The sequence below is a fragment of the Colletotrichum tamarilloi genome (genome assembly GCF_030869305.1).
Source record: "Colletotrichum tamarilloi strain Tom-12 chromosome Unknown Scaffold_33.1, whole genome shotgun sequence".
NCBI classification, from domain to species: domain Eukaryota; kingdom Fungi; phylum Ascomycota; class Sordariomycetes; order Glomerellales; family Glomerellaceae; genus Colletotrichum; species Colletotrichum tamarilloi.
In genome coordinates this window covers 16,399-37,013 of record NW_026849416.1, presented here as the reverse complement: position 1 = coordinate 37,013, position 20,615 = coordinate 16,399, and the positions used below count along the sequence as shown (strand labels likewise).

Here is a 20,615-nt window from a genome sequence, read left to right as displayed (position 1 = left end):
TTCGTTAGCAAATTTAGGAAAGTTTTCTTACGTCCTAGAGAGCATAACAAATTAGTCGTTTGTCATTGAGACTCTGTGGGTTTGGCAAGGGTATTGTCTACTTACGTTGATTCCACCTCTCCATGGGCGGCGTTCCTCCTCGGGCACTGGGGTAGCGCTGATGGTGGCGAAAAGTAAAGCGATGGTCGCCAGGCAAGTCATTGAGACGCGCATCTTGATAATTTCTAGGAAATCTTTTTTGTGGATCGAGGCCAGTGGGGTGTGGTGTGGTTGTGAATGTGGATGCGACAGATGCGGAAGCCTTGTGTGGTGGAATGTGATATTTCCCGTCGTTGTGTGGTGGAGGAAGATCTCCGAAAGAATTGAATTTGGCGAGAAGGCCATTTATATGTGACTTTTTGAGGGTATTCTATTACCTTGATAGGTATGCTCAACAAAGTTCCCCGGAGTTTTGGGTCCAGGTCTTGGTGCCTAAGGGCGGCCGACGCCGCAATTTTGTAGGACTCTCTGGTCTGAGATAACCACCAAGTAGGTAGCATCTTCTTTCAATACGAACCTAGAGTGACTAGTACCAAAACAGGGGGGGTTCCGCGGAATCATGACAGACGAAAGAAAGCGTCCTCGTGACCCTATCGCAAGCCTGGCTTCAACCCAATAGTATCGTCAGGGACCACAGCGTCCCATTTACCTTGTGTGGTTTGCGATGATCCTACACGGAGCAGCGGTAGGTGTTTTAAGTTTCATGAGAATAAGTCACCACATCGAGCCGTAAATTCTTCATCGCTCAGGAGCAAAACTTCCGGCATTGGAATGAAGAACGCCCCTTTAGAAGTTCACCCAGAAAGTAACTATGCGATCATATCTCATAGCTAGAACACGGCAACCTCTTCGTTTTGAAGTATTTGCTTAAAGACCACGGCACTTCCGTATGCCTGGAAGTTTGACGAGGAAGAGGGCACTTGCATCTTTTCGTAGGGAGAGTACCTTGAGCCCCTGACTGTCGAACTATTAAAGAGGTCTGGTGTTGCCGATTATCTTCACTTCTTGAGTGAACGAGAGATCCTGAATTTCATCGTTCTTTTAATCACTGAGTAGATCGTCCTTTTACCCAAGTATTCATGTTGCAAGGACAGCCAAATATGACGTAACTGCCGCACCAAACACTCCTAAGCACCTCGCCGGCCACATCCCTGGTCAGATCTAGCATGTTGTGAGCCGTTGAATCTTTGCCATACGTTCAACTGTTCTTCACTACCGAGGAGGTCTCAGAAGAAAGCCTTTGTCCAACGTTTTTTTTTTTTGGACGTGTGGATTGCTTCAATGGGTCTTCTTGTTCTGGAGAAGACGCTCCGAAGACTGGGTCTTGCAATCGATACGGAAGACAGTGCTAGAGAGCTTTGGAGGAGACTTCTAGCCGTATTTCCCGGGTCATTTTCAACCTTTCGAGAGGCCCCTTCAAGGCGTAAGTTCCTGATGTAGTACGCCCAATATGCAACCCCGCAAATCTTCCGTGGCTGACTCTTGACACATTTCCTGGTCTGCACAAAGTAAAATACCAGTTGAAGATGCCATTTAATGCGTATCTTTATCCATCTATTAAGACTGCTAGAGAGGTCATAGAGGGTGATTCAAGATTCCCACCGAGGTCAACACAGGCAACAGCTACGTCCACTAGCTGTGAAAAACGTTGAACTTTATACTCTACAAAGACCACAGGGCATTGAGACCATTAAGAAGATCCAGTTTGTGTATTAAAGTGCATGTTCTACCAGTCATAAAGTGATTTGGATGCTGCTTTGAAACATGTATTTGATGCAGTGAAGAGGAATCACTGCTGGGTCATGCCGGGAGGGCAGGGACCAGTGTAGTGCTCACATTCAGCGACCCATTCGCCCTTGCCGCCGTACTTTGCGTCACAATCCGCTTGGGTGATGGGGTTGTTCAGGATACACTATGACTACGTCAGTACCTGCGCGAAGCTTGAATCATGTTGAGATATCTCACCGCTTGGACGTTAGTCTTCGAGTTCCAGCAGCGGGTGTGACCCAAGCCAGGTCCGCAGAACTTGAGGGCAACCTTGATGTTGGGTTGCTCTCTGTTGCGGCAGTTGCACATCCAAGCCGAAACAGCATTGGGGGCACTAAAGATGTTGTCAGTCAATGAGTTGTAATAGGTGAAGGGCGAGTGCGGTCTTACAGGAAAGCGAAGGCGAGAACAGCAGCAACCTTCATTTTGAACTAAGGCCTGAGATCGAGATGATGCGAAAGTGGTATACAGACACTTGGGTATTGATTTGAATGATGAGACGAATGGAAGTGGTGAGAATGCTCGGCGGTCTTTTACTCTTATTATACTCAAGTACGCACCATCTTGATGTCTGCATTTCTTTCTTCTCTTTGATCGTGTGTACTTCGCATTCGCATCACGGCTATTGAATAGCCGGGGTTGAGATCAAATTTCCTTTTCATGGATCGCAATTTCTGGCAGCAGGAAAATCAAACTACAGGAGCATGATGGACAGAACTTCTGTGTATACGAGAACTTTTGTCGCCGTGTGCGCCTGGATTAATCTGTTTGATTTCCAACTAGAATGGGCTTGTTGGCAAGCACAGCTCAGGCCATGGTGTCAGCACGTTTTGATAGAGTTCATATTTGGCAAGTGACTAAACCAAAGTGCAGACTGCGAAAAGCATAAAGTGTGTGGATACTGTCTCTCACCAACTGTCTAGTCGGTACTGTCCGGATAAGATGATTGATTGCTTGAGGTAGTTTAGTAGCACAGATGCTATGAAAAGACCGAAATCATCGCGATTGAAGGCTGATGAATGACATGGCCAAGTATCCCTAGCTTGAAGTTTGATAAATGGGTGGGTAAAGCTAGATCTTAGATACGCAAGGGATCTTGACTTGACTAGACGCGGCAAAGACCTTGGTGGTAGATTGCTAGACATGCTGACTGCCGCCACATTGATCGATATAGAGAACCCGGCCTCAAGACAACAGTAGAAGACAATCGCATCTGTTGTTGACTACTGTAGCTTTTGGGTGCTGCAATTGCATGGTATCGTAAAGGTGCTAGCGTAATATACGATTTAGCCAAAAGGGCTTCGTATCCGCACGAACTCTGAACCCCCGAGAAGTGAGGCGAACGTCACGGGCACTTTTGTCTTCGCAAACTTCAATTCTGGGTGCCTCGTACAGAAGCATATCAAGCAATAGAAAGGAAGTAATGGCAGCGATGACTTAGAGAAATTCAGCCGGGAGACCCGAGATTATCTTTGGCATTGTCAGGTCAGATCACTGAACCGGACACTTAATTCCAGTAGTTAGCAAAGAACTTTCGTGGCCGACTTAAGGCACGGATTCGCACAATTGAGTGCCCTGTCTAGGAAACTTAAACATTGCGTGACGTTCAACTAGTGCGGACCTTGTAGTCAGCAAACAACCGCGTTTATCGGTAAGTCCACTCCCCAAAAGCTAGAAATCATGGAGCAAATCATGGAGCACAAATACAACATTGAACTCATACTTTGCTGACTCGCGCAACTTCAACTATTGCATAGCCAATACCCACCAGGTCTCAAACATGATGCTTGCAACTTTTGATTGTGCCCGGACCGATCAAAAGCTTAGCAACTTTTACACTTTTTTAGGAAGCTTGTGAAAGTTATTGCCTCAATGGGGAGTCGAAAGGCAATACCCGAATTCAGTAATCGTCAGCTCTAGACGGAGCATTTGCAAAGATGCAGCTATTTTCAAGCACAGTGACTGCCATAACACTCTTCCATTGCAATTTCTTTTATAAAAGGTAGGCTTCAGCTCGCCACGAAACAGCTATGCATTCAAAAGCACATCATCACATTCACTTTCAAACGTTATCTCATCAACTTCCACTCGCTTCATCTAGCTTAGATCTACAAGCTCACCATGCGTTTCGCCGCTGCTACCATCGCTCTCCTGCTGGCTGTTGCCTCAGCCACTCCTGTTCCTGACGTGAACGAGGCAAATCTCGACAGGGAGCCTGAAAGTGAGCTTTACCTGCAAGAATCGATAACCGAGATCTAATGAATGATGTAGGCAGGACCATCGTTGACCTCGGCTTCCTCCAGGCTCACGAGACTCGCGATGTCAACATCGCTGACGGTAAAAAAGCCTTGAGATTCCAGCGCTTATACAAAGCTGACATCGAAAAGTTGTCGTATCCAGAGCTTCTGATGATGTTGAAATTTCGCTCGAGCGTCGTGGTATGTCAGCCCGCTCGTTTTCAGCCAAGAAAAGGGCCGTTAACACATCATAGTCTGGCCTCACGACCACCAGAGTGGCATCTTCAAGGCTGGTAACGGCTACTACAAGAGAATCGTCACCGGCCTCGTCATTAATGGAGTCAACGTCGCTGTGACCGCTTGGTTCAACGACATCCATACACTGTTCTTGCAGTTCGATGCCGCCTTCCCCAACGGTTAGTGCTCAGCTACCAAAACGGATTCACAGTCAGCTGATACTTCCAAGCCCCTAACTTCATCTTCGCCGGATTTGAGGATGTCTCTACCGGGGTGGAGCGCTCCCCCTGGAGGATTAGCTGGGATGAGATCTACAGCCTGGCCATCAAGCCCGGTGAAAGATTCCAGTTTGACAACTCCTTCGTCATGTGGTGGAAATAAATGACGACCCAGCTCTGATGAACCTCATACATTGTGTCGGCGACTTCACTCACATTGGGGTTCATAGAAAAGCTCTACAGCAGCCCGGTGTCTCGACAATTGCTACCTCTGTGTCTGTTCGGCTGGAAACTTATTCGGGTTCGAACCCGATGCTGGTCGCCAGTTGGCGAAGGGGGTTTGTAGCCAGGGGTGGAAAAGAGCGCTTTGCCTGTCATTCATTATGTTTCAATCATTACATCCGGCAATAAAATCTTTTTCGCTAGGAGGATTAGAACCTGAAGTGGTCATGAGGATTGCACATGATCTTGATCAAATTACCAGACACCTTTCCAAAGCCAAGAGGTATCGAAGGTTAGAGCGTCCAACTCTCGGCGCCTACATAAAGGGTGGGCCCTACAATGGGTCGATGATGGGATGGACCTTAGGGAGCATCGGACGGAGATGACCCCTGGTTCAGGGATCGAACCTTGTTCCAACCACCTCACACTGAACAATGACAACAGATCATCAGGGGAAATCAGTTCGCCAACAATGCGCAGATCGAAGACTTCTGGAAAACTGATTGAGCCATGTTTTCCGATGCAAGGCCACGATAAATTAGAAAAGTCATGGTCTGATGTTTCGCTGATCCGAATCATCAGGGAGAATCTCAAACGCGTTCAGTCACAAACATCGTAAGGTCTCGACCCATCCATAAGGAAACGCAAGTTCTCGCCAGCCCCATAGGACATCATGAAACGCATAAATCTTGAGTCGGAGGATTATGGCGCCACTGTCAACCAGATCATTGCCTGGGCGTGGCTTTGCATAGAGCTGCAAAATATATAACATACCGTAAGTCTAAGTTGATAAATTCCGATTGCAAAGTCCAAAGTCTACAGGATAGATAATACTCTTGCTTGCAATCAATAGAGTCGACAGCTGATTATCCTTGTAAAACAAAAGAGAATGAGCAACAAAACAGGCTCCAATGGGAGTATGGGCAACTCCAGTAATCCTCGCCCCGGACAATCTCCATTCCCGCCTTCCACTGCCCTGGTCCGCCAAACGCCACCAGGTTCGCAGCAGAGCCAACCATATACGAGCTCATACAGCAACAACTTTGATCGGAGCAGCGCCAGATATAGTACGGGCAGAACTGATGAGAGCTCGCGCTACAGTCAGGAGACCACAGAACCTCCGAAGCTTTCTCGGTCACCCCCGTCACGCCGGGAACAAAAGAAGCCCGAACCAAATAAGAACTGGGAGGACAGCATCTACGGAATGTACGGTGATATAAAAACACCCAGAGAGCCGCCACTTCCACCGCCGAGGCAACAGCAGCAGCAGCAACGCCGCCGATATGAGCAGCCAGAAGATGATGAAGGAAATAATTCCTTTGATGAAGAGGTACCACGGCGACCTGAGCCGAGGCCAGAGCCTCAAAGAACACGCAATAGCCGGCAGCGACAGAATTCCAGACCAGAGCAGAGGCGCCAAAATTCACGACAAGATCAGCAAAGAAACGAGCAAGATGATAACAGAGATGAAGACGGATCGCGAAGAAGAGTGCACGTCAACATCGATATTGGTGGCGACGGAAGTCGCTCCTGGTCATGGACATCCGACTCACGTGGGCCAAACACGGTCAACTTCGACAATACTCCCTTTGTCGGCGGAGGCTTCCCCTTTGGTGGCCGAAATAACAACGGCGGTAGGCTTCCCGTCAATATTCCCTTTGGCGGAGGACTTCCGATCAATCTTCCATTCGGACTATGATGACACGACTGGATGTCAAACGAAGAGCGTGTTGTGGCGCGAAGGCAAGGTCTTCACACAGCTCCTTAGAAATATTTCTCAACCTTATGTAAATTATACCTGCATGTACCAACAGTCACTGGCCTTTACTACTTTGAGAACAATTTTCCCCAATCACCCAAGGGTTTCATGTCAACCTTGGATTCTCGCAACATATCCCAAATGACTGTGATAACGGTATCAAGTATGAGGATGCCATGCCTATCCTCCCAAAAAGCCACCCTCTGAGCTGCTCTCAGATTTGTGCAGAATATTGCCATTGCTTCTGGTCTTTGAGCCGCCACAGCGCTCACGAGACCGTCTAACGTAGTTTCGTCGACGCGACCAAAAGACGAGTTCATCGTAAGGTCTAGATGTCGTTCTTTCTGGCAACTCACTCCGACACGTGAATAGTTCCGAATGATGGCTTCCTGGACATCATCTGTGTAAGGAGTGACCAAGCCAAGATCTTTGACGTCAAACTTTTGCAAGGCCTTGTTTAGCGCGAGAACGGAAGTCGTCGCGGGAATTCCTGTTGCCGCAGTGATATCCGCACACAACTTTTTATCGGCTTCAAACCCCAGCCAACCCGACGAAGTACCACTCCAACCGATCATGTCAACCTCAGCATCGGCCAAAAGCTGCGCGGCTGAGATCAAGTTATTGGTCTGAAACTGGTCGAGCCCATCCTCATCTAGGCTGATCTTCAGGACTCGAAAACGAGAAAAGTGAACTGTGACATCCGGAAGCCCGGAGATGATGGCTTGTGTGAGAGGTTCAAGGCTAGTATTAGAAGAAGGTGTGATAATTCCTAATCTAATCTTCCGCGCCATGTCCAGGGGAGTTTCTATGAAGACTTGGATTTGCTCGCGAGTAGATTGAATTTCGTTGCTTGATAGTAATTTAGAGTTCTAAGTGTCTTTCGCCATGTATGATTTGTCCCTGAACACTGACATCAACTTTCCGTCGCTGGTCCCAAGCACCGTCATCAATCACCGACGTACCCCGCACCATATTGACCCGCAACTTATCCGACCCTTACGGGACGGAGCATGGATCAGCCGGCTGTTGCCTTCCTGCCGCTCGTCTTGGTAGTACCTCAGATTATACCGCTAAGTCAAGGTTAACATAGGTGGAGTTTCAAGTCCACAGCAAATTGCCCCCCTGAACCAACTTCTGAAATTGCCTAGTATCTCTACGATGCCACTATTCTATTACTTGTTTCTCAATGCAGAGTTTGCGTAGCTGTTAGTAGCTTCTTGAACTCGGAATCAGTCGCGAGCAAGGTATCGGGGGAATCCCACTCCACGACCTCTCCCTGTTTCAAGAGGAGCACCCGGTCATACTTTTCGATGAATCTCAGACGGTGTATGACAGAGATTACAGTCTGCTCTAAGAACTTTTCCTCGATAATTCGCTGCATCTTGTCTTCCGTGTCTTGGTCGACGCTAAACCAATATTAGTTGATGGATGGTATGCGAGTGTTGAGGGAAAGTCTATACCTGCTTGTAGCTTCATCCAAGATCAAAACTTGGCTCCTTTCAACGAGGGCGCGCGTCAAAGCTAGAAGTTGTCTTTCCCCTACGGAGAACCCATCGGCATCTAGTTCGCTGTCCAGACCACCTGCCATAGCGATCTTGCCCAGGAGGCCAACTTTATCGAGCGCTGCTTTGATCGTCTCACTACTTTCGCGGGAGTGTGGATCTAAGTTGAACCGGACGCTGCCCGGGATGAAGAATGGCTCCTGAGGTATGACGTTGATTCGTGAACGTACTCCCGCTCTCTCCAGACCTTCGAGATCAATGCCGTCGATAGAAATCTTCCCTTCTGTAACTTCAATCATTTGAAGAAGTGAGAGAACAAAGGAGGTCTTGCCGCTGCCTGATGGTCCGCAGACTGCAATCTTCTGGCCGGATGATATTGAAAGTGACAAGTTCTTCAGAGTTGCATCTCCGTCTTTTGTGTATCTCGCAGTGACGCTCTCAAAGGCGATGCGACCTTGCATTGGCCACCTTTCAGGAGGGACACCGGAGCTTCCCAGCTCACGCTCCTCGGAAGGCGTTGTCTGTGCAAACTCTCTTATTCTGGCCACAGCACCGATTGAAGTTTCCAGAGCAGTCCAGTTCTTGATTGTTGTCGCAAGAGAATTGTTGAACCCCAGGACCAAGACCATGGAAACACCAATTGCTCCAGGAGAAAACTTATCGGTAATGGAAGTTGCCATGCTGACTATGATGAGAGCCAGAGCCCCGACAATGAGATCCAGGACGAGCGCGAGCCATTGTTGTATACAGGCTAGCATGTAGTGGGGTTTCTGTGACGTATTCAGGAGTTTTGTCGCCTGCTCCTCAAAGTCCTCTTCCCATTGATAGGCACGAATAGTGGCAACACCCTTGAGTGTTTCAAGAAAGTGGGTGTAGATTGGGGCCTTGGCTTCGATGTCGAGGAGACGGACCTGGCGAGAGGTGCGGAGATAGTATCGTTGAACGAAGAAGAGCACACCTACTAGAAGAGGCACGGATGTCGCCAAGTACTTGCCCATGACACATAGTATTATGAGCTTCACGATGCAAGCGCAAGCATCTTTGAAAGAGTTAGCCCAGCAAAAGAGTAGCTAGAAAGGTTTTGAAGAGAGGAAACTTACTCGAGGCAAAGTTAATGGCATTGGATGGAAGAGTCACATCAACCAGATTAAGATCCTGGCTGAATCTAGATTACGAAGAGGTCAAACTCACGCTTAGCTACAAAGTAAAACGTCGCTATAAGGCACAAATACCTGTTGGTGATTGAACCTGTATCAGTGGACTGGAAAAAGCTAAGAGGTGCTCTTAGATAGTGTCAGCACACGCGATAGCAAATTGGGGTCGGTTCTCGCGTTACCTTAAGCTTGTGTGCAGTAAATCACCATGTAGGCTCATGGCTGTCGCGCTGATGATCCGTATGAAGAGGAGCCTGCCAGCAATGGTCAGCGGCACTGAGCCTTAGAAATCAAGGTCTCTCAAGGTCTTACCAGCATTCCACGGAAAGTCCAATGCATGCCATCGCGAATAGAAGGGCATAAACCCCAAGATACATGCCGAGGTTGTCATTTGGCCGTTTTTCGTTGGCTTCTACCCACCATTGAAACCAGATATCTAAGACGCATGTTAGAGCGATAGGAGCAATTAGTATAATTCCCTGAGGACTTACTTGTAAATCCGCTGCAAAATGCCTCGGTGAAAGTGGCGAAGACGAACGAGCCAACTACTACCCAACCAGCTCGCTCGAAGTAGTATTTGTAAACTGACCAAGAACCGTTTTGGCGCAGTCTGTCTTCCTCGGCATCCAGGGTCCTCTGGATTTGTGTGGGTTTCACAGCCTCCTCAGCTTGCTCTGACTCTTCACCCCTCTGAAGATTATTGTCATCTTCTAATCTCGATTTTGTGATTAATTCAGGTGAGCTAGCAACAACCTGTTCATATGGGCCCTGACTAAGGACTTCACCATCGGCGAGAACGATTAATTCATCTGCATGTCGAATGAGCGCACCTGTGTGCCGTTAGCTGAAAACTTCCGAGTTGCTGTCAACTTCTCCCCGTGGGCAGTCTTACTGGTGTGAGTCGCAAGAATGATGGAGATCTCGTTCCGGCGGAAGTGACCATCCTTGCTGAAGAGGCGGCTTGAAATCTGGCTGACACTTTTGGAATCAAGGCCGCTGAAGACGTCATCGAGGACTACAACTCGGTGTCTGGAGTAGACCGCGCGAGCGAGCGCCTTGCGAGAATGTCAGACATGGCCATACTTTTGCCTTTCGAAAGGAAGGGGTTTCCAACTCACCACACGCTGTCGTTGCCCTCCGCTCAAGCCGGCACCGTTACTGCCAATGTTGTACAACTCTCCTCCAGGCATATTCTTGACATCGTCAGTCAAGGAGCACAGCCACAAAACTTGGTCGAACCATTTCGGATCATGATGGAGGCCACCAGTGATGTTCCTTCTCACGGTGTCGTTCATCATCCACGGAGTCTGCGCGCAGTAGGCGATACCGTGAGCCATGCGCTCTCTCGTCCCGGCACTATGTGATGTCTCTCCGAGGATACTCTCCATAAGGCAAGACTTTCCGCATCCAACAGGGCCTACGACCATGGTGATGCCTCTCTTTATCGTCAAGGATAGGTCTTTAAAGACTATGTCTGAATCAGGCGACCACGAGATCTTTGCGTTACAGAACGAGGCTATTATTCCTTCCGACGACTTTTGCGTCAAATGGTCCGCGAGCTCGATGCTTGTCCTGTTCAAGGTGGTGACTGAAGAGCGCGCTGCAGGTGTGGGGTGTTCCCACAGTGATCCTTCGTGTGCTTTGAGGCAAAATATCTCGATGCGCTTGAAGCAAGCCACCCCCTGTACAATGTTAGGCACGAATTGGCAAAATAGCAAAAGTGGTTCTGTCAAGAGGCCGATCAAAGACAGAGCGGTGAAGGCATTCGTTGTCGTCAATGTTTGATCTTTGGTGATGACTGCGATTATACTGTAGATGACAAATGTTGCGAAAGGCGCAAATTCGACAGGAATATTTGCTGCGAAAAGGTTAGCATTGAAATAAGAGATCAATTATACTGATGAACTTACAAACAAGGATCTGAGAGAGTACTAATTTGCGAAATTTCTCAGACGTCCTTAACTCAACACGTCGCAGCTCTGTGATAGTGGTTGACAACACGCCTGAGAGACCCAGCATTTTGATCGACTTCATATCTCCCAGCATTGAGGCTGTGACTGCCACTCTCTTCTGCAAACGTTCAATCCAGGCCGTTTGTGCCCTTCCAATGGTCTTAGAGACCGGGATGACGCCAAAAGCGCAGACTTGTGACATCTCCATTAGCATAGCGGAGCAGAGTGCAGTTCGTGGACAACCTACCGATAGAAATGACGACTGGTACTACAGATGCAGACGCTATTTGACGTTGCAGGAGAAATATTGCGATGCCAACTTCCAGAACGGCAGCCCAAATCTGATGAAAGTTGTTGAACGTGAGTACGATGCGTTCGATATCTGTGCCCATCAAAGTAACCGCAGCACTATCTTTCAAGTCATCTGCTTTAAGAGAGACAGTCTGTCTGAATATCATGGACATCAGCCCTGCTCGAAGCATTGTCGTAAAGCGGAACTGGTGGCGGGAAAATGCAGCTCGGGAGACCGCTAGACCGAGATACGTGAGAACATATGCCCCGACAAGTGCTTGCCCATATCTCTCGGACTGTGGCGTCTTGGGCGTCTGCATGAATTTCACTGTCGCCGTGATGAGGAATGGCTGGCAAAACGTGAACGCGGTGAGAAAGAGACGCGTTATGACGCCGGCGAAGAGAGTCCCGCGATATGCGTAAAAGCCAGAGCGGATCAAAGGGTGGTATTTCTGCCCTTTGCGCTTCGACCACGCGGCCTCGAGGCTTGCCCCTGCTCTATCTCCAGCTAGGTCTTTGTCGACTTCCGGCATATCCCGGATGTGAATGACCCGCGAGTAGCCGAGACGGAAGAAAGGCATAAGCCAGGTGAAGAAGCTGCGACCCCAGAAGCCAGTTTCTTCCTCTTTCGTAAGAGCTCGGTACTCTGTTCGCAAGAATCGCTTCTTGCCGATGGACTCCAAGAGAACGACTAGGATCGTGAGAATGATAATGGCAGTCCAGAGACCTCTAGACGCTCCGGCAATGGAGATGAGCCATAGAGTTCTAAGGCGCGGTAGCGAGAGTATGGCAGAGGCTGAGAAGTAGAGTATGAGCAAGTCGGATGGGCGAGTGGAGCGTTGGTCTTCGAGGAACGAGTGAAAGGTAGCTGCGAAAACGGCTATGAAGTTGAGAATTCCCGCTGCCAGTGAAGCTGTCGCGCGGGGGGCTAATGACCTGATGTTGATTATGACGAAACTGAGATGAAGCACAGTTAAGATGCTCAAGAGAGCCTACATCAGTGTTAGTATCTTTGAAATGGATGAAGGGAGTTCTTCAAGTCGAGACCCACCAATTTGCACAAGGCAAGTCTGTAAGTGGCTACTTTCACCGGTGTCCGTGCAATGGAAAATATTCGAAATGGAATGAGCAGGAGAAATACTGCCGAAGGGAGAATGTGAAAGATGGCATCTTCAAAAAGGAGAGTGAAGTCAAAGTGGCGGCAGTTGTAGTCAATGCGAGGGCCGAATTGATCATCGCTGCCCAAAGGACAACTGGTGTTAGTCGCCATACAGTCGGGTTTTGGGGATATATTGCGGTCGACTCAGTCCAACTTCCAGGACATTCACAGAGAATGCGAATCAGCCCAGTATTTCAAGCCTCGCAGCTGTGTAAGGGACTTTCGTCTTGTGACACCATGTACGCCATGGTGAGCAAACGTCTTACATCAGACCCTTCACTTTACAAATGATAGCTGTGCTATGCTCAGTGAGGCAGGTCAATCCGGTTCACATAACCGCTGATTGGACACCATCGAATCGGTATTGGCCCGAATATGCATTGCTTATGTCGTCGCGTCCCGGACCCGGGAAGCGGGTCCCACCGTATCGAGTGCAAAAAATCGCCATCTTAGGAATGGACAAAATGGCCGCGGAAATAAGAGTTAAGAAATTGGGGCCGAACAATGGGGACGCGAATTGAGGAGGGGACTTGGGGTGCCGATGTCGTGATTGATGGGCCCCTCTTTCCTCCGTCCCTCGGTTCTCCACTCGGAGGACCAGAATCCGGAACGTCCACCACGCCCTCAGGCAAGCACCCGTACCCGAAGGTACTTTCCCCGGACCATCCGCCACTGACCCGGGTCCCTACCGGCCTGAAACTGACGCACACAATCATGCGCGTTCCTGATCTTATTAGCAACGACAACGCAATCTCGCAGCGCACACGCCAACGTCGCACGTCGTCCACAGCGATAGCTGCATCTGCAGCTTCTTCATCACAATCAGCATCACCAGAAGTGGAAAGTCTACCTCCACCGATCTCAACCAGAGCCGGCCCACCAAGCAAGAAACGACGTATAACGCAAACAGCAACCCATCTCACGCGAAGAAAACGCGCAGCAACAGCGTGCCAGTTCTGCCGTCTTCGCAAGACGAAATGCGACAACGTCCATCCCGTGTGCGGGTTCTGTCGACATCACCATGCGACCTGCGTGTACGGCGACGAAGGGGAAGATGAAGAAGGAAGAGAGATGGCAGCCAGTGCTGCCCAGGCTCAAGATGAAGGCATCGCTAGTTCAGTCATCTTGGAAAGACTAGATGAGATTAAACACTTGCTACAGAGAACAAGAAGCCTCTCGAAAGACCAGCCGGCGTTGGTGGAAGCTGAGGTACCTCAGGCGGAAACCCATCAAATAGGTGGGACCCAGGTTCATCAGCTTGGGGAAAACAGTGAACCTCATGGTTACTTCATGGAAGATCATGACCAGCACCGCGAAGAAGCTACCCGCACGCTGTACTCGGCCCTCCGCTGCGAGTCTATGCTCCGGTGGCCTATCTTCGAAGGCATCGTACCAGAGGACGACGCACGAATAGAATCCTTCATCCTGGAATTCGGCACCGACATGGCCGATAATGGTCTAAATCAGCCCAGCAGTTCCTCAACGGTCAACGGATCAGGTATCCAAGAAGATGCTTTCGTCCCCCTTTGCCGGAAGTTTCTCACACATGTTCACCCCCGTAACCCGATCCTCGAGAGCAACGAACTAATAGCCTACGCCAAACAAGCAACTGAGTACGGCATCAAGTGGGATGCTCCATCCTGTCTTGTAGTAAGAGCCCTCAATTCACCCCTTCAACGCCCCTAGCAACTGATCACAACCAACAGCTCCTCGCCTGCGCCTTGGCAAGTCTAACAACTCCCTGGATCCCACCGCAAGAAACCGCATCCATGACCCAAATCGACGTATCAGAGACTCCTCTCCCGCCAATACTTGAACCACAGGACTGCGGCATCGCGGAGGCGTACTACCTCGCAGCATCCAAACGCATCGGCCTTCTAGGTCCCTCCATCATTGACATACAATGTCTGTTCCTGGCCTCCATGTACGAAAAGTGCCGCCTTCGGCCACTACGAGCCTGCTTCTACATCCAGCAAGCCTCGACACGACTGCAAGCTCACTTGCTCCGGCGAGGACGACGGCCATGGAGGGGGCCCAGTGGACGGGAAGAGCCGACACAGCCCCTGGAGCAACGACTGTTTTGGTCTTGCTTCAAGGCTGAGAAGTGAGTAACCTTCACCTTTTCTCTGTCACCGTATAGTGGGCGTCTTTCCACTGACGAAAGTAGTGAGATCCTCCCGACTTTGGGTCTCCGACCAAGCGGCCTAGAGGACTTCACCTACCCAGACTCCTTCCCTGCGCCTCCTTCAACACTCTCCACGGCAACGGTGTGCACCATCAGCGTCAACGAGACACCCACGAATCCCTCAGACTACGCCTGGTCCCCATTCTCAGACTCTCAACAACGCCTGGAAGAAGAACGCAGTTGGCTTTACTACCTCGCCGAGATCTCCCTCCGGCGGACGATCAAAAACACCATGTCCGTGTTATACCGAAAAGGCGAGGCCTACTGGCTGAGGAACGAGGACTTATTAGTCCGACAATACGATGAGTTTGAAAAGGAAATTTCGCAATTGTCAGTTACTTCTGCCCCGCCTTCCCATGTTATCCGTGCGGACTACTTTCCTGTGCCCCCAAACCGAGTCCTCCACTTGATTTCCCCAGTCTTGGCGGACCTCGAAGCAGCGCGAATAAATATCCGAGGAATTCAGCACAGCAACCACACCAGCCGAATGCCCAACTTACACGTCTCCCAGACACTCCCATCTTCCGCTTCTGATCCAATTTACCGAACACGACTACCCAGAAAACGAACTCGCATTCTATCTCCAAGGTCGCTTCCAAGGATGGCGCGAATCAACCCTCCGCCCGCTCCTCTACTGCGCCCTCCACGGAACCCAGGGCCATGGCCAACACGACCAGAGCCACCAGCACCTGACGAACCCGCGTGTGATCCACCTCGCTCAAAAAGCCGTCGACACCTGCGCCGCCATGATCGTCAAAACGGCGCACCACCACCGCCACGGCGGAAGCTGGTTCGTCGCCCGCCGCGCATTCTCCTGCGCCGTCATGGTCCTCGCGGTCGTCGCGGCAGGGAACCATCCTGTAGAGCCGCCATCGAACTGGATGTCTCTCGTGCGGCTTGCGCTGAGGGTTCTGGGGCGATGGGGTAGAGAGGCGCGTGATCTCGAGCGCATGCGGGAGACGCTCCAGCGGCTCTTTCACAGGGTGCAGCACAAGGCGGGCTACGGGGTGGCGGTATGAGGGACCTTGGGCGCCGCATGGCGCTCGATTTTAACCCACACGTAGGTACGTAGAAGGCTGCTCCTTCTGCATGAAGGGTACTGGGCGTTCGAATCACACGTCTATCCGTTACGTCCTTCGAGGAATGATGACGATGTTGTGTAGTGCCGTGCCCAGAAGATGAGTGGTCAGCACACTTTCGGTCCTAATAGAAAGTTATAGGAGATTGATTCGAGCAATACAATGCCGCACAATAGTCGAGGCTGGCAAAAATGTGTTGAAGAAGTAACTCCGGGCTGGCCAACCCACCCTCTACTGGGTTAACTATGATACGCATCCCTCGGGGTAGACCTTGAGGTAGCGCGCACGCAGAACGCATGACAGGCACGCTCATTGACAGCCAATTGAAAATCATCCATCTCCCAATTACTAGACATACGTCCTAAGGAGAAGCTCCCTCCTTCCGCCTTGGAGAAGAAATCAAGTACGAAATATTCGCCGAGACCTGAAAGGTACTCACCACTACCACTGCAAGCTTACTTAGACGATGTGGCGTGATTACGAGTTAGGTATGCCAGTGACAGACCTGAACTCGCCTGTGAGGAGGCGGAGAAGGGCGCCCGAACCCAAACAAAAAAACCAGTGGACCTGGTTGGTCAATATCCAGAGCAATCGAAATCTAAGTATTTATAGAAACCAGAGCCAGCCATTCCACCTCCTCATGTAACAGCCATATGAAGCGTTCCCACGCGAAAGGTTGGTGACCAACTTGGAGGTTTGCCTTTCAGCAACCCACATGAAGCACGCATGTGGCTGGACCCAAAGATACTTTCCAATCCACTTCAATTATAAACGTCCAAGGAGTCATGACATCACCCGCACAATCTCTTCATGGTGTTCGCGAACCTCGAAAAGTGTCCTAGTACCCCCAAGTGTTACACAGTAGCTTGCAGTTCGGGAGCCCCGTCCCTGCAGAATGCAGCCAAGAGATCCGAGACCCGCTCAACTTGCCCCAGTTCAGGCAAGGCCACGATCTGCCGAAGCCTCAACCCGACGTAGTGCCACAGATGGTGCCGGAAGAAATACCCAGAAGGGTGCATGAATAATGAAGGCCCTTGTCATTTTATTCTCATGTTTTGTTAATTCCATCACTCTGCAGAGGTAAGGTGCAGCTACTCATCGTGTAAACCCCAGGCTGCTAAGCACAATCACTTGGAAAACAAATGAGAATATCGTATTCAACTTTTTTAGTTGTATTAACAGTTATCTTTGAGCGGTAGTGTAAACTTGTCACGATCGTGACGACTATGTTATCCCCCACGCGCCATGCATTCCACATCAACATTTCGCATTACAAGTTGTTAAGATGTGTCCAAATGGGACCCAACTTCAGAGATGCCTCCCAGGTTATTCACCCGGTAAGACGGGTAATATACTAGGGGTATAGATAAAAGTGAAAATGAACATTAGATAGACGCGCACTTAGACGTTGGAAGTGCGACGCTCAATGTTGTCGACGTGGACCTTGTCGAGGACGCCGTTACGGGCGACCTGGGAGGCGAAGGTCTCATGGGGCTTCCACTTGGCGGAAGTGCGGGGAGTGGTCTCCTCCATCATCTTGTCAACCTGCTCCAGGGACAAACCCTTGGTCTCGGGAACCAGGAAGTAGGTGTAGACCAGGGCGCAGGTGCAGAGACCACCCCAGACGAAGAAGACAGAGGACTTGAGGTTGCCACGCTTCTCACCGACCATGTAGGGGGTGATGACGGCAATGATGGTGTTCCAGAGCCAGTTGGAGGCAGTGGACAGAGCAACACCGCGGGAGCGGATGGGCAGAGGGAAGACTTCACCAATGAGAATCCAGGCACCGGGTCCCCACGTAGAGGCAAACCAGAAGATGAAGATGGCGATGAAGGCGATCTGGGCGTTGACAGCGGGAATGTTGTTGGCGATGCTCTTGGTGGCATCGCTGGGGTCCGGGTGGGTGTGGTTGAAACCGACCGTAACACCAATGATGGCAACGAGGAACTGGCAGATGGTCATACCAGCGGCACCCCAGAGAAGGATGGTGCGGCGACCGAAACGCTCAACAGTCCAGAAGGACAAGGGAGTGGAGCAGACGTTGACGAGGGTGAAGACCAGGGAGATCAAGAAGGTGTTGCTAATGGCACCGGTGGACTGGAGGAAAGGAGTCGAGTAGTAGAAGATAAAGTTGACACCGGTCCACTGCTGCATCATCTGGAGGGAAGTACCGAGAATGGTCTTGCGCAGGTTGGAGTTGGCCTTGAAGACGGAACCGCTGAAGCAGTTGGCCCATGAGCCGAACCAAGTGGCAGAAGGGATGAGCTGGCGCTCGTACTCCTCGTTGGCGACGATCTCAGCAAGCTCGACCTGGATGTACTCAGAGTTCTCGGGCTGGCCGCGAAGCTTGGAAAGGGAGGCGGCGGCATCGGCGAGTCTGCCCTTCTTGACGAAGTATCTGGGGGAGTCAGGGAAGAGCATGAGACCACCACCAAGGATCAGAGCCCAAGGGAACTGAATGGCGATGGGGATGCGGTAGGCGCCAGTGTCGGTGCGGTCCTTGGTGCCGTAGACGACGCAAGCAGCCAGGAGAAGACCGATGGTGATGCAGAATTGGTATCCGGCGACGAGAGCGCCACGAACCTTCTTGGGAGACTATGGAACTGTGTTAGTGGAATACTCTGGGGATTCGTGAGGGCGCCAATGTGAAAAGCTTACAATCTCAGACATGTACAGAATGACAACGGCGGACTCGAAACCCACACCGATACCAGCGATGAGACGACCGGTAACGATGGGAGCGAGAGGGGAGGAACCGACACCAGTGATCATCTGAATGACGACACCGATCATGTAGATAAAGCAACCGAGAATGACAGTCCACTTGCGTCCCATCCAGTCGGCAACGTCACCAGCAATGAGAGCACCGAAGAAAGTACCGCAGGAAAGAATAGAGACGATGAGGGAGGTGTCAGATTCGCCAATGGCGGTGGCACCCTTGCCCTCGACGGCCTCGATGAAGTTGATGGAACCCAGGACACCGTTGATGTAACCGGAGTCGTATCCGAAGAAGATACCTCCAAAGGAGGCAAAGGCGCAGATCAGGTAGGCCTTCCATGTGACGGGGGCCTCGATCTGGTCGACATTGTCGGTGACGGCGAGGCCCTGGACGGGCTCGCGCGTAACGCCGGTTTCTTTCTCCATTGTGGAGGTTGTTGCTGTTGTTGTTCGCCTCGGGAGCTTGGCGATGATCCGAGCTGATTGTATGGGAAAGGGGAGGACGAGAGGAAGCTTGTCGGGAGAGTTGTTGGCGAGGAAGCTCGTGAGGAAGGGAGGGGAGCAAGTGAGAAAGTGAGGGCGAGACGAGGACCTTTTATCAGTCTTGGTGTCACGTCCAAGAAGGTGCAAAGGGAAAGGTAATGCTACGCAGCTGCGTCCGTGTCAGTCCGCCTGTCTGGCATGGGGGTGTGTGTGGTAGTACCGACTGATGGACTGGGGACTGAGAACTGGGGGGGAATTGGAGATACCTTACTAGGGGAGGGGGGTGTGACACCAAGACTTGGGTCTGGAATGGGGAATGAGAATGAGACGACAGGCCAGGCCGATGCGTATGGGTCAGTCAGACTCAAACAGAGCAGAGCAGGCTGCCGTGTTGTCGATGAAGACCTTACTACGCTTAGGTATGCCTATGCCTATGTCGTATGGACGTGGTGAAGAGGAGTGTTGTGTATGTGTGAGTGTGTGTGGTGCTTCATCTCCCCATTCCGAGGGTCTGCAGGTCACAGTTCATCGAGAACGAGTTTCCATTGGGTTAGCCCCGTTGGTTAGCCGTCCCCATATTGAAGCTCCTGCTAGCTCATGCTTAATAGGGCCGATAACTTTTGGGCAGGCGTGGAGGCCGAGGGGGAAGGGGAGGGGTGGAAGACTAAGAAGAAGGTACGGCGTACGAGGGGGGGTGGGAAGGGGACTCCCGACGAGTTGGGAAGGGGCCGCGGGGCGGGCAGGCCACGGGGAAGGAGGGAAGGACGACGGGGGTGGCAGCCAAACAGTCATGAGAAAGAGAGAGAGACAGACAGATGGGAGACCAGGAGAGGTACAAGGCACCAAGGGTACATGGAAGGAACTGCTCCCCGTCCAGGTTAGCGCGCGATGTGGGAGGTACCTCCCGTCTCACACAATGGTCCTTGGGCTGGAAGGTACTTTTATTCCTTCTTTCCATTCCATTTCTTGGTTAGGTAGGTTCTTCACTCGCCTGACGATAGCTACCTCAAGGTGCCATTCAGCATTGCGGTCGTACTTGCTCTTCAGGTACGAGGATGAGGATGCAGAGCTCGAGGTGCATGTCACCTTAATTTGTGGTCTGTTTGTTTGGGCATTCAATTTCTTGCCAACGTGGGAGCGAACATTTGGGGAAACAAGGACGCCGTGGTTGAAAAGGCCCTTCCCCAATTGCCATTGACTTTTAGGACTTCCGTCGGCTAGAGGGGAGCACCTGCCACGGCAGCCGACGAGTGACAATGAGATATGCTAGACGGGCGGGAAGGAACGAGCGACTCCCTAGCAAAAAGAATGCAAATGTAAGGTACTCAATGCTCCTGTAGCACGTAGAAAAGGTACATGAACCGAAAAGAATTGGAACTCGAGCAGAAGCATCATCATCCACTTGGTAAGAATTCAATGACTCCAGGTGGACCAAAACCATCAGATCATCAGTTCCAGGCGGATCTGGACTGAACACGGCCTCACTAGCCAGGTTCGCAGCAGGAGAGGAAAGAGTAGTTTAGCGGCCGATGCCCACTACCTTGGTGGACAGATTGACTCGTCAGTGGCGCGCGATGACCGGCAGTCCACTACAAGCACTAAAACATTTGGAA

At 50.9% G+C, this 20,615-nt stretch overlaps 7 protein-coding genes across 7 annotated transcripts; 3 read left to right on the top strand and 4 right to left on the bottom strand.

Moving 5' to 3' along the window:
* Positions 1–1,828: 1,828 nt before the first annotated feature.
* On the bottom strand, positions 1,829–2,231 carry CTAM01_08884 (uncharacterized protein; the record flags this gene model as incomplete). Its single annotated transcript, XM_060524904.1, has 3 exons — positions 1,829–1,951; positions 2,005–2,140; positions 2,197–2,231. 3 exons carry the CDS (start codon positions 2,229–2,231, stop codon positions 1,829–1,831), a joined length of 294 nt encoding a protein of 97 aa, XP_060380344.1.
* A 1,696-nt stretch (positions 2,232–3,927) lies between these two features.
* CTAM01_08883 (uncharacterized protein) lies at positions 3,928–4,661 on the top strand (the record flags this gene model as incomplete). Its single annotated transcript, XM_060524903.1, has 4 exons — positions 3,928–4,027; positions 4,078–4,248; positions 4,298–4,459; positions 4,510–4,661. The coding sequence occupies 4 exons, from the start codon at positions 3,928–3,930 to the stop codon at positions 4,659–4,661; spliced, it is 585 nt and encodes a 194-aa protein (XP_060380343.1).
* A 948-nt stretch (positions 4,662–5,609) lies between these two features.
* On the top strand, positions 5,610–6,419 carry CTAM01_08882 (uncharacterized protein; the record flags this gene model as incomplete). Its single annotated transcript, XM_060524902.1, has 1 exon — positions 5,610–6,419. One exon carries the CDS (start codon positions 5,610–5,612, stop codon positions 6,417–6,419), a length of 810 nt encoding a protein of 269 aa, XP_060380342.1.
* A 128-nt stretch (positions 6,420–6,547) lies between these two features.
* On the bottom strand, positions 6,548–7,270 carry CTAM01_08881 (uncharacterized protein; the record flags this gene model as incomplete). Its single annotated transcript, XM_060524901.1, has 2 exons — positions 6,548–6,868; positions 6,920–7,270. The coding sequence occupies 2 exons, from the start codon at positions 7,268–7,270 to the stop codon at positions 6,548–6,550; spliced, it is 672 nt and encodes a 223-aa protein (XP_060380341.1).
* A 392-nt stretch (positions 7,271–7,662) lies between these two features.
* CTAM01_08880 (ABC transporter) lies at positions 7,663–12,648 on the bottom strand (the record flags this gene model as incomplete). The annotated part of the gene is made up of 12 exons (XM_060524900.1): positions 7,663–7,885; positions 7,940–9,020; positions 9,082–9,146; positions 9,214–9,264; positions 9,318–9,389; positions 9,448–9,571; positions 9,627–9,965; positions 10,028–10,190; positions 10,254–10,993; positions 11,046–11,279; positions 11,335–12,370; positions 12,430–12,648. The coding sequence occupies 12 exons, from the start codon at positions 12,646–12,648 to the stop codon at positions 7,663–7,665; spliced, it is 4,347 nt and encodes a 1,448-aa protein (XP_060380340.1).
* A 393-nt stretch (positions 12,649–13,041) lies between these two features.
* On the top strand, positions 13,042–15,741 carry CTAM01_08879 (uncharacterized protein; the record flags this gene model as incomplete). The annotated part of the gene is made up of 4 exons (XM_060524899.1): positions 13,042–14,187; positions 14,244–14,641; positions 14,705–15,052; positions 15,234–15,741. 4 exons carry the CDS (start codon positions 13,042–13,044, stop codon positions 15,739–15,741), a joined length of 2,400 nt encoding a protein of 799 aa, XP_060380339.1.
* A 1,461-nt stretch (positions 15,742–17,202) lies between these two features.
* CTAM01_08878 (uncharacterized protein) lies at positions 17,203–18,945 on the bottom strand (the record flags this gene model as incomplete). Its single annotated transcript, XM_060524898.1, has 2 exons — positions 17,203–18,396; positions 18,460–18,945. The coding sequence occupies 2 exons, from the start codon at positions 18,943–18,945 to the stop codon at positions 17,203–17,205; spliced, it is 1,680 nt and encodes a 559-aa protein (XP_060380338.1).
* Positions 18,946–20,615: the final 1,670 nt, after the last annotated feature.